Source organism: Agelaius tricolor, unplaced genomic scaffold, assembly GCF_023055355.1.
Source record: "Agelaius tricolor isolate 1412-34295 unplaced genomic scaffold, bAgeTri1.0.p SCAF_10, whole genome shotgun sequence".
NCBI classification, from domain to species: domain Eukaryota; kingdom Metazoa; phylum Chordata; class Aves; order Passeriformes; family Icteridae; genus Agelaius; species Agelaius tricolor.
Genome location: NW_027269270.1, coordinates 3252771 through 3265768, shown reverse-complemented (window position 1 = coordinate 3265768; position 12998 = coordinate 3252771). Strand labels below are relative to the sequence as shown.

General features: G+C 40.4%; 1 protein-coding gene across 8 annotated transcripts in view; it reads left to right on the top strand.

Moving 5' to 3' along the window:
- Positions 1-12998, top strand: part of PCNT (pericentrin) — a 70166-nt gene that overhangs the window by 24793 nt on the left and 32375 nt on the right. For all 8 annotated transcript variants that reach the window (XM_071434422.1, XM_071434421.1, XM_071434426.1 and 5 more), the window contains 10 exons: positions 241-707; positions 1831-2407; positions 3041-3274; positions 4236-4400; positions 6018-6164; positions 6713-6864; positions 8496-8710; positions 9160-9386; positions 10656-10818; positions 11273-11416. In XM_071434422.1, the coding sequence (XP_071290523.1) occupies positions 241-707; positions 1831-2407; positions 3041-3274; positions 4236-4400; positions 6018-6164; positions 6713-6864; positions 8496-8710; positions 9160-9386; positions 10656-10818; positions 11273-11416 (2491 nt within the window). The remainder of the gene's footprint in view (positions 1-240; positions 708-1830; positions 2408-3040; positions 3275-4235; positions 4401-6017; positions 6165-6712; positions 6865-8495; positions 8711-9159; positions 9387-10655; positions 10819-11272; positions 11417-12998) is intronic.

Genomic DNA, 12998 nt, shown 5'->3' with positions numbered 1-12998 from the left:
TTCTAGAATTCTGCCTTAATTTTTTCTTATCTTCATAACCCAAATTCATTCTTAATAATGCATTGAATTTAATCCATGTCAGTTTATAAAGTGTCATTTCAGCCTCACTTTCATTAGGAAGGGCTACTTCAGTACAGGAATTTATTCTTTTCAAGACCTTAAATGCCTGAGAGTGTTCACACATTTCAGTTTGGTTTCAGTGGTTTCTTCTTTTTCCTTTTTACATAATTGTCTTCACAGGTAAAATATCAAATTGCTGAGGATCACAAAAAGGAATTAAGAGAAGAAGTCCAGAAAATAGAGAATATGTACAAAGAAAAGGAGAAAAAATGGCAATGTGAAAGTGAGGCCCAGAGAATCCTAGCAGAAGAGAAGCTATCACTGTTGCACACAGAACTGCAAACTAGAGCAGAATCTGAGAAGCAGAACTTACAAAAACAGTTTGAACTCCGTGAAGCTGAAATGATTCAACTTCAAGATCACCAAGCTGCCAAAATTCTGGAGCTGGAGAAGCTGGTGAAGGAGCAGCAAAACAACTTGCAGCAGCTGGAGGACAGCCTTGCAGGTGCTCAGGCTGTGCAGAAAGCTCAGCAGCAATATGAAGCTGACCTGGAGGCAGCCAAAGCCCTCATGGCAAAAGAAATGGAAAAGACCACACTCTGTCTGCAGGAAGAATGTGCACTGAAACTCCTGGAAGCACAAAACAAGTGAGTTTCCCCTTAGAAGTTCACTCACTGGTAGAGTTGCTTTGTCTTATTTTAGACTTAAAGAGTGATAGTGCAAAGTTGTCACTTGATGGCACTATCTGTAAAGGCAGTTCATCTAGTCTAGCAAATAAAATGTAGTCAAGTTTTGCCTGCTAGGAGTACAACCAAGCTGGAAATCATATACCAGCCTTCAAAGAGAAGTGTAACAGGACACAGAAGTGGAAAAAATCTCTGAATGATTTTAAACAATTGCAATGAATGTAAACAAGCTTTTCCTGGTGAATGAAACTCGTGCTAACCATTGAATGCTGAGGTTGATGGGGCCCCCTTTGGTATTCTTTACTTCAGGTTAGATGCCTGGAACTGCTGTTTTTCTTCCCTTTCCTACACCTGTTGTTTGAAGTGAATTAAGGGAAGTAAACAACCACTTGTTGGTATTTGAATGCATTGCTTCAAATTTATCCCTTCTTCCCTCCCCAAAACTATGTTCACAGAACAAGACTGGCAAGTGACTGTAAGAAAGCACTGAAAGCAGCAACTTAATTTTAGATAACTGGGGTTTTTTTAGTTATTGGTGTCTGCATGCAAAAATACTCTCGTTACTGATTGCAGTAAAGGGCAGTACTTCAGATACTAAATCTTCTGCATCAAGCTTTAAGCAGAACTCAGCTGGGTTTGGAGGAACCCCCAGCTGTCCCACACAGACCTTCACAGTGGTTTTATGTCTGTCTTTACCAGATGTTTTTAGAGGTGTTTGTTATGACAGTTCATTTATTTGCAGACAACATATTTGAGATGGAGCAATGTATTCACCATGAGATACTGTCATGGCAGTACTTCTCAAATATATTTCTCTGTATTTCTAAGTTAATAGGGGTGCCCAGTTGCTCTAGTAATAACCAGCTACTCCCAAGTGACATTGTAGAGACCTTTAATTATGTGGCTATGAAATCATTGTTGTGGCTTGCTTTGAATTTAGTTCTGTATTTGAAGCATCAAGTAAAACTTGTGAAGACTAAGTGAGGTCTATTTATTTTTCTTGGGTTATTATTTATTAGCTAAATTATTTTTAAAAAGTGACTTCTGTGACAATAGTCTCTTAATTTTCTTGGAAATAATACAGGTTTATGGAGGAGCACAAAGCAATGACTCAGAAATTCACAACTGAGCAAGAGATTCTTCTCCAAAAGCTGAAAGAGAAACATGTGGATGAGCTGGAACTCCAAAGCCAGCAGTTAGAGGAGAAGCACAAGCAGCAGATTTTGTCTTTGACAGCTGATTTGCAGGCAAAACACCAAGCTGAGATTGAGACACTTAAATCTACACTGGAAAGTAAACAGCAGATTCAGCTTGAAAGTCGTGTTGCTGAACTACAGGCAAAGCATCAGGCCCAAATCGATGAGCTGGAGGTTAAACACTTATCAAATCTGGATTCCTTGGAGTCTTCCTACCTATCTGAAATTCAGACTATAAGAGATGAGCACTGTAGGGCTCTGGAGAAGCTACAGCTGCAGCACAGGGAGCAGCTCCAAGAACAGGATAAAATCCATCAGGCACAGCTGCTTCGGGAGATTGAGATACTGAAATTGAAGCACGCTGAAGAACTTCAGCTTTCCCAGAATAATTTGAAAATTGAGCTAGCTACTGCTAATATGGAAAAGCTTAAAACCATGGCTCTTGAAGCAGAAGAAGCTCATAAGGTGAGTGAGAAAGAAAACCTGGCATAGGAGATGAAATTTCATGACACATTGTGTGGGATCACCTTTTCCTTTGTTCCCAGGGGATATTTTCACAACCTCTTTGTGCCAGCACTGACACATTGTGTGGGGCCATATTATGAGCTGAAACAGGAAACCCCAGCTGAAAATTAAATCCATCTGTTGATTCCTGCCCCAAATGCTCACTCTATTGAGTTTTCTGTATAATTTCTGAAAAAAAGCACAAATGAAGTATATCTTTTATGTGTTTAATATTGGAGGGTCTCCATTTGGTTGCTCAGACCTTCTCTCCCTGGTAGAGGTACTGTGTAATTCTTCTGAAAGTGATTAGACCAAAGTAAATGCAATTCTGGGCATTAAACCACATTTCTAGGAATCTAAAGATCCTTCCAAATAAGGAAGGATTTACAAAACTTCTGCTAGATAAGAAAAATAAACCCATTTAAATGTTTTAGAGAGTATGTATATATATGTATGCTCATCCTTCATGAAACAATATTGCTCCTGTTTACTTCAAAAGCTTTGGTACAGCAGGATATGTGCTTGACAAATGGATTGCAAAGGTAATTGTACTTCTTTTTTCCCCTCCCCTTTTTTTAATTACTGCTTACACAGGATGATCTGAACACAGCTCTTCGAAACCAGAGGCAGTTGCTGGAAGAAGAAAAACGTCTGGCTCTGGATCTGTTACGTGAGCAAGTGTTGCAGATGGAGGAAAGGCACAGGAAAGCACTCCAAGAGCTTCAGGATCTTCATGAGGCAGATATTAGGAAACATAAGGAACAGTACTCCAGGGAGCTGGAAGAAGAACTGGGGAAACTCAAAGCACAGCATGAACGTGAGCAAGAGGTCAGAATGCTGCTGATACCTAAACCCGGAACAACCCATGTTTTATCAGAAAGTAAATTCAGTTTTGTTAAGCTTAGAAATAAGGCTGTACATCTAGATGGTTATGAATTTTTTTTTAATAGTGCTGACAGTAAGAGGACACAATCTGACTTGTGCAGATGCAAGCAGCCACTGGTGTTATATTACACTCATATAGTAGGAAAAGTCACAAACAAAATGAGCTTTATCCAGCTATAACCACAGAACACATTAAGTTGAAATATTACTCACTTTTGCTTTTTCACTTACTAAATTGAAAATGTTATAATGTTATAATGTTCCAAGTAACTCTTAAATCACTTTTAAAAGAATAGATTGCCAGGGGAGGAAGTTTCATTAGTTTCCTGGGAGGTTCTATAGGTGATTCAGTCTTCAAGCACATCATCCTAGAAACAGGATTTGTGTTCTGATGACTACAGTGACCCTTCTTAGAGAAAATAGTAGGGAAAAAACCCTAGATGACCAAAAATCTCTCAAACCTTTCACTGCTGTATCCCAGGATAATTGCATTAAATTGAGATTTAAATGTTTAATGCTTGTTCCCATTTGAACAAGGGAAATCACATCTCAACAAAATATGCTCTCCCTGTGTTTCTCTCCCTCTCTTTCTCTTTATTTTTTTGAATTTCTTTTAGAGAAATGTCTGTTGGAAAGAGTAAGTCAGGAATACTTTGTTAGTCTGACCTGATGGTCTCATGAATACAGGAGATACTTGATTCCTAATGCCTGGCTGCTTATCTATTTTTATCAACTGCTTTTTTTCTATACTCAGCATGGTGATAGACAGCAGCCCTGTATGACCTTGAGGACTGTGAATGTACCCTTCAGAGTTTGGTTTAGCTTGATGGGTTTGGTTTGGTGTCATTTTTCCTTAATTCTAACACTGTGGCTAAAATATTTTATATTCCTTTCTTGTCTGCAGCTGTATGCTTCTGCATCAGCTTCTGAAGTAAAATCTGTGAGAACAGCTCTTCTGGCTCAATTTGAGGAGGTAAAATTGAAGCAGCAGCTTCAGTTCCAGGAGGAGATTGAGCTGTTGAAGTGTCAGTCAGAGTTGCTGCTGGAACAGCAGATTGCACAGCTGAAGGTAGGCTCTGGTAAAAATGCTCTTCTGAGTAAGCACTGGGAGTGTGTTTCACTGAAAAAAGAGCATTTGGTGTAAGATTTGTTCTTCAGCCTCTAAAATGGAGTCTGAGTGAGATCTCTCCCATGCTTCACAATGTTAGAACTAGAAAAACAGCACTGGAAATAAAGCACTGTTCTGTGAGCAGTTGTCTTACCTGAGGATTGTCTTCAAGTCCTGAACTGGATATGAGGTGTCCTTCAGCCAAAACCAAAACCATCAGTGGAGCATGCTCTAAGCACCATTCCTTGTGTACATGTTCAGTTTGTCATTTGAGACTTCTTCTTCTTAGTGTCTGCAGAGACTGTGCCCTTCAGTCATCCCACATCTACTGCACCTACTGTGTCTTTGTGGCCAAATAGTCAGGATTATCTAAGTTTTTACCAAGTGTGTGATGGCAGTGAGCTCTGTCTGTGAGATAGCTTGTTGTTACATGTTACTCATGATAAGTATTGTCAAGATGTTCCCTGCCTCTGGCCCTCTGTGTAGTCCTGCTCAGTGTTTGACCTCTCTCTGGCTGGTGCAGCTGTCTTTTGAGACAGAGGGCACAAGTGTGTCCTGAAAAGCTGCTGCAGGTTTATTTGGCACTGCTGTCCTCAGCTGAACCCCAGAAGCTGGGACTGGACTGAGGGTTACACAGAAACTCCAGAAATGATCCCTGCTTTTTTCTCTTATGCTGCCTTGATTAGCATTTGCAGCACCAGAAATTTCACTTTCTGTTGAGACTTTTCCAGGGCTAATTCCCCTGCTGGTGCAGCTGTCTGTGGATTCAGCTGGGTTTTTTGCCCCATGTACTTGCTAACCAGACTGGCTGGATCTCCTTGCAGTGTCAGACTGAGCTGTGTTGTGGGCTGCTACAGGTTTTTACAGCAAGCCTTTCCCTTCCCACTCCCCTGTGCTGCTTTGCAGTTCTCTTCATGCCAGCCTATTCCCTTGGTTTCTTCCCTCTGCCCCCCTAGCAGATTTGAGGTGTTTAGAATTGCTGTCTGTGCTCTGACTTAACCCTCTAAGTGTTTCTGAGAAGAACAAGCAGGCTGCTTCAGAGATTTTGTCCACAGATGCCATGTTCTAGGTCAAGGAAGGTCATCCTACCCCTTTGTGTCAGCCCATTTTTACCTTCCTAACTGCTATAGTATGGGACAAAGACTGGCTCAGTCTTCTGCCAAGGATCCATGTCACCTTGGGTGACTGAAGGCCTTCTGCTCTCAAGTCTTATTTCTTGCCATGGGGAAAAGCTATTTTCTTGACTTGCCAATTCAAAAAACAGGTGGCCATCACATTAGAGTGTATGGGTGTTCATAGATAAAATTGTGCCTCATCAGTGCTAAGTACAGAAGGACAGTCACTGCCCTGGCTCTGCTGGCCTCACTATTTTTGATTTGATCACAGTTTCAGCATAATTTTGTTGTTTGGAGGTGTTGATGTGTAAGTTACTGCTTTTTATTCTGAGAGGCAAAATGTGTACTTCTAAAGCATACAGAAAAAATACAGGGGGTGTTTGAGGTTTTATTGGAGGATGGTGGTGGTGTTTGGGCATTTTTTTCTTCTCTCAGTAAATCCAAGTATATGTGATTTATGCAGGAAGAATTTGAAGCTGAAAAGAAGTCATCACTACATGACAAGGAACAGATGTTGATTCAGGAGAGGGAGAAGGCACAGGCTGCTCACCAAAAGGAACAAGAAATGTTATCAGCCCAGCTGCAGGAAAGAGCAGCAATAATTAACCAGGTGTGGAGAGAATACTTTAAACCTAGCTTTTAAATGTGCTTTTGGGGCTATATTTTAGCACAGGGCTCTCTGCCTCAATGTTTGTAGAGAGACTAAAGGTATAATTCTTGTGATATGTTTGACTAGGGGCAAACAAGGTAACACTAAGAATTTCCTGACTGGGAATGCCTTACTCTTTCAAGCTCTTTTTGTAGGACTTGATGAGGATTGAGAATGTTGGCATGGGAGCAGAATGCTTTTCTGTCTTGGCAGTTTTCTCCCAAATAGATATTTTGACTTATTTGCTAGTTTACTGATGAGACAGAGTTTCTGACAATGGCAGTCATTTGTTTGGCAGCAAAATCTGGAGGTGGGGGTAGGTATACACATACAAATATGTGTTTTTATTTATATGTAATCATATGTTTTAATCTGGTATAGGTGTCACCTGAAAAAATAAATGTAAGGAGAGAAATAATTTTTCTAGGAACTCGTTTTCAAGTAGAGTTTATAAAGCAAAGTTTAGGTGAAATTGTTGACTTTGTTGTGTTTTCACTGTACTTCCACAGCTGGAAAAGAAAGTGGCCTCCTTAAAGCATGAAATAGGGGAGACCAACTCTGAACTGAAGACACTCCTTCAGTGGCAGGGCAGGGAAAACCAAGAAGAAGCAAATTTGGTGGCCTTGCTGAGGTCTGATATTGAGCACTCCAAGGAGGAAAGGTTTGTTCAGCTTTGGTTACATAATGCTTAGTGCTTTTCTGTTTGCTTGTCTTCTCACTTCTCTTAAAGAAATTAATAACTAGGCAAAATGAAGCCAGCTCAAAATAGTAGTGTTGAAGGATTATGTATTTTTATTTGTAAGTTATTTTGAGGTTTTTTTCAATTATCAACCTATTCTGACATTAAGAGCAAGCTGGGTTTTTTCCTTGCTCTTTTTTCACACCAGCAGGGGGTTTATTTACAGACATGAACAGGACAGGGCTGCTATGGAAAGAGCCTTGAGCTGTTTATTTTTTCAGCATCAGTCTCATTGCATAGTTATATCAATGGAAAGATGCTAACAGCTCACAATCCAGGCAGCAGGCCAGAAGACTTCATGTTACAACATACTTTATAAGCTTCTAGACCAATCACATGAAGCCAAAGCATATTGACAGTAGTTCTATCTAATCACCATAAGCACATGTAGCTTTGGTTAAAACAATGCTTGCTTATTCCAAATACAGTACCCCAAAAGCCTGCCTTTTACAGCTTTCCTAAAACCCTCTAATTTTATAGATTCACACATTTTTTCTTTCAGCATGATGAAGACTTGGGTGTTTTGGAGTTTCTACTGTCTCTAATCTTGGAAAAATCTAAAATAATGGTGAGACGTTCTGTGACCAAGAGGCTTTCAGATGGAGTGGATTGGTTTGACATGTCATGGGGATTAGAGAAGCTGTCATATTGAATAAGCTTCAAGAATTCCCTCTCTCATCTTTCAGAAACTGGCTTAGTGTTAATCTTAAAACTAAAATATTTTCATCAATAGAAACAGAGTTTTTGTTGTCAGGTCTACCAAAACACCCTCTAGTTATTTTGATGTCACTGATACTGTAGTAGTAGACTCCTTGTTCCTCATACTGTAGTAGTGTCTTCCTTGTTGGTGCTTCCACAGCTATGGAAGGCTGAGGTGCTTGTGACTGTAGTGTGATCTGCCTGTGGAGATGACCAAGGTGTTTTGTTTTGATTTCTCAGGTTTTAGCTTTTATATTTTTCGGATTCTGTGCTGCTTTAGCGTCTAATTCTGAGCTTCATATTAGGGGATGGTGAGCTCTCTTCACAGAGTAGGGAGACAAAACAATTCCTTCTCTAGCTGGGGACCAAGGACAAATGATCCAAATCTCAGGCCCAAGAGCATAAACAATATGGGCTGAAGAGAGAAAAACAAGCAGATAGGCTAAAGCTGTAATTGGACAATGAACTCCAGTGTGCAAATGGACCAAAAATTATAAAAGTGAGAGCTCCTGTGACCAGGTGTCCATTTTGTGACCATTTTGGTTCATCTTGGGTGCAGCCCTGGCTGGGCTCTTGAGCTGCCCAAGGTGCATCCATTGAGGCCTTTTAATAAATCCCTACTTTATTCTTTAACTCTGTCTGGCCTCTGTTCTAGGTCAGCCTTCACAAGGCATCAGCTGTGCCAACTCTTTTAAAATGACCTGTTTTTTATGAGTCATCTGAGTGATCTTCACTGATAACTGCCCAACCATGGCATATGCCCATTTTAGACTGTCAGGTTTACAGTAGGTTCCAAGTGTCTTTCAAATCAAGTGTGTGCAATTTTTCAGATGTTTGATATGTTTGTGTTCTAGGGAAAAACTGCGTGACTCTTATCAGCACGTTTTGAAACTGCTTATGGAAGTGGTGAAGGCCACAGTAGTTATTGAGGACCTGATTTGTAGCAAGATTGGTCTTTGCCTTGATGACAGTCTGGCTTCTGGAGATTCTAAAGAAGCTCAGAGTATTATGGAAGAAATGGGATTCATGCAGTATTTCAAAGCCAAAGAAAACCATCACCTAGGAAAAGGTGAGTACTAATCAGCAAAACTGGATGTAGTCAATTCATGTTCTTGAAAACTGCCTTTTCAGATCCTTTAGTTTGGATGAGGATCACAAAGAGAATATCTCTATTTGCAATGTTTGTGTCTTTCAAAGGTGGTCCACACTCTGAATAGTGTCTACCAGCGTTCACTCAGTTTAGTTCTTTTAATAGTGCAACTCCTACAATGTTGTTAGAAAAGCTTGGATAGATCATGGGGCAGGAAAGATGGCCTTGGTGAATGCAGAGTTCCAGGTCCTGATGTATAGCACAAGATTGCCAAACCTTGTGAAAAACCCTCATGATTTTTCAGCATTGAATTGTTGATGGGTCCAGGTTTCTTGTGGTGCATGTCCAGGTCCATGTCCCTGCCTGATGTCAGTCATCTGTGTGACCAGTTTTGTGGCTAGCTGTCACTTTTCTGTGTTTTCCAATAGCTTCCTTGTTTGCAGTAGAGGAGCTGCTTGATGAAACTCTCACAGAAGACAACCAGCTGTCTCCAGGGACTGATGAGGTGTCTGAGTTGAGCCAATACTTATGTGAAAGTGTTTTTGCAAAGCCAGAATTGGCCTGTGAAAGTGAAGAAGCGATACTGAAAATTTGTCATCGTTTGCGCACTGCAGTGGAGAGACTTCTGGAACTGGTTACAGAGTCAACTAAACAAGTAAAGCTTTTCATCTGTACAGAGTCAACCTGGTCTGATGGAAGATGTCCCTGCTCATGGCAGGGGTTTGGAACTAGCTGGTCTTGAAAGGTCCCTTTCAAACCAAACCATTCCATGATTTTTTGTATAACACTAGAAATGTGAAATCAGTTTTAAGCTGTCTATTTAACCTTTTAACAGATCCTGTGGGAAGACAATAGATTGGTCACCTGAAGTAGATTTAAACTAGGATTTTAAATGCTTTTGGAAACTTCAGGAGACAAGGAGTTGTTTTGAGGGTGTTTTATCACACTTCACACTGATGTCTTTTCAACACTCATAAGCGGGTTCAGGAAAACTCAGTCCAATAGTCCAATGTCAAAATGCTTTGGGAATATGTAGATAGCAGCAAACAAATGTTCTTGTCATTATATGCTGCTTTAATTGTGACAGAAGGAGATGCACTTAGTATCATAATAGAACTTGAGTGTTTCCATACTGAGTTTCACAGTGTCTAGACTGCACATCTGGGCTAGTTTCACAAGCACTGTATACATCTGAGGATTTAATTTAGTGTGACAATCATTAGTTTGTTGGATAAGGAAGTCCCTAATGGAAGAGATGATGGGAAGGGGAAAAACATGTCTGAAATGAATCTACTCATTGGGTATTTTGTCAAACCCAGAGATATGTGTCTCTGTGAAATGTATATTCACCATCTTCAATCGTTCTTAGAATGAGGTGCATGAATTTACTTTTAGGTACTGATGATGCTTCCACTGAGACATAGCTAACTTGTGATTAAAGCACTTGCCCAAGCCGTGGCAGGTCTGGGTTCTAGGTGACACTCATCACCTGTGATCCAGCATACTTTCCTTGCTGGGGGTGTTCCTTGGAAACCTGATCATGTATGGACTTCACTGTCTATTAGACATGACTGAATCTCTTAAAGAATTTAAGTGTAAGGTTACTTTGAGTTTCAAGTGGCTCAGGAAGTGTCAAGCTAAGCAGTTTAGCCAATAGGGAGGTGTTTCTTTTTTGTGCACGGTGAAGACACTTAGGTTCCTAAGCAAGGCTTGTGGCAGAAATACTGGTATGCAAGCACAGGGATTCACCCAAGTGTCCAGAGGTTTTGGGCAAAGTCAGCTTAGTACTAAACTGAAAGTTCAAAACTTGCACCTTAATGCATACTTGTTATTAAAATGTTGAGGTTTTTGTTGAAATGTCTTTGGTACTATTACCTTGCATGTGCATCTGAGGTCTGATGCTGGGGCAATTATTCACTTGCAGCTGGAGAAGATGCATGAAAACCATGCCCAGTTTGAGGAGGAGTTCAGCCGCCGCAATCGGGAGACGGCGCAGGTGGTGAGTCAGCACCAGGAGCTGATGGAGTGCCTCAGTGAGGAGAGTGAGGCCAAGAACCAGCTGGCACTAGAGCTCCATAAGGCAGAGGGTAAGAGATGGATTGCAGTGTCATGTACTCACAGCTTGTTCTTCCCAACATTTGTAATGTACTTTCTGTTTCCTGGATTTCTTGGGCTCTAAATCTAATATTTCATCTTACTTTCTGGGAGGTTGTTTCTTGAAACATGAGCTCTTAGCAGAGGATGTGTTGTAAGCTCATCCCAAGCCATCAAAGCTTCATGTTCCACCTTTGAATCCTACAGATCTGGAGACACTTTGATGTGTCAGCCTCATAAAATCTTGATAATCTTAGAATATATTAACTAGTACATTTTATTCCTTAAGATATTCAAAAGCCTAGCTACAGTATAAACATAAATCATCTTTTACTACTTCCTTTTTATGTCACCTTCCATTGTTTGGCAAAAATTGTTTTTTTTACTGCTTCTTCCCAGTGGATGAGTTTGTCCATGGCTTTATTTGCATTCTGATTTGGCTTCCAGGCATTATTGAAGGCTACGTTGCAGAAAAAGCTGCGTTGGAAGAGGCCTTAAACCTGAAAGAGGAATCTGAGCGTCGTCTTGTTGTGGAGCTGGAGAACATGAGGGAACGCTTCCAGGAGCTCACCCAGGAGCAGGCAATTCTTGGTGAGTAGAGAGTACAGCATGATGAGCTCACAGCAAAGTTGTCTGCAGTCAGGGCACATTGCAGTGTCCTCCTGTCATGGATCAGAGGACCTGGTGAGCAGCTCAGACTGCTACACAGGTGAGGGGGTCTTCCTGTAAAGGCAGAAAGCTCTACAGACATGGATCAAGGTCTTCAGGAGCTTTGGAGCACCATAAAGATGAAATACCTAAAGGCTGGCACTCTGTGTCCCCTACACTACACTTCTCTGTGTCCCCTACACTTCTCTGTGTCCCCTACACTACACTTCTCTGTGTCCCCTACACTACACTTCTCTGTGTCCCCTACACTTCACTTCTCTGTGTCCCCTACACTTCACTTCTCTGTGTCCCCTACACTTCACTTCTCTGTGTCCCCTACACTTCACTTCTCTGTGTCCCCTACACTTCTCTGTTCCATATGTGGTTTTGGTGGTCTAGAAGATGAAATGGATCACAATGCCCTCCCTATTCATCTTCTCCACATGTCTGTGTTTTGATTTCTAGGAGCACCTGTTGCTAAAGTAGCACAAAAAGAAGGTTCAGGTTTGTAATGACAAGTGTGGGGTTTTTTTCTTGCTGTGTTGCTGTAACACTGAGTGAATGAATTAATAACTTTTATTTTATTTTAACTATGAGGAATAGTACTTAATAATTAGGCATAACAGGTTACTGGGTTTATAAGTAACTTGGCCATAAAAAGCTATGACTTCTATGATGGAAAATTAGGAATATTCCATTCAATAATGACTATTTGAAGTGACAAAGATGTTTTGCTGCCATCAGGCTTAAAGTGCCTTGTGCCATTGTCTTTGTTTTTGCCAACTTTGTTTTTTTTGAGGGGATGGAGTGGGTTGCAAGCTGGCTGTGAGCTTCTAGTGATACGAAGTCAGCTGTCAAAATGAGTAAATGAAGTTAAAGAAGGGAGGGGAAAAAGAATAATATTTGAGGTGACATGAAACTGAGCTAAAAAAGGTACAGCAAGAACTGAAGGACATCTAAGGGAGATGAGAGATATGTAACTGAATGGATTGATAGGTGAGAAAAAGTAAAAGCAGAATGGTAGGGAAGGCTAGTAAAGAAATGAAAGAAGAAAGCAGAAATAAGCAGGAAGGATCCTTAGAGTTATACACTAATTTTGGAAGTGAAGTGCTGTAGTCAAATTTGTAGATGCCAAATTGAAAGAGAAATTTTTTTTTCCTCCTGAAGTTTGCATACTTAACTCCTGAGTGGCTAACACTTAGATCTGATAAATTCATAGCTGATGTGATTATTTTGTGTTCTACTCAAAATGTAATTCTTCTATTGTTTTTTAGATTCATTTTATTTATACCCATATATATATATTCTTGTATATATACTGTATCTTGTGTTTGGACTTTTTCTTTTCCCCTGAGAGTATGAACTGAGTAAACCAAATCACTCAGGTGAACAACAAGTTATGTAGGTAAATTCCTGTTAGAGTCAAAAAGCTGCACTGAACTTTCTTACCCATTACTGTATCTTTATTCCTTCTGTCCACTCAGATCTCCCTCAAACGCTATTTTTAATTTAACCTATTTTTGGT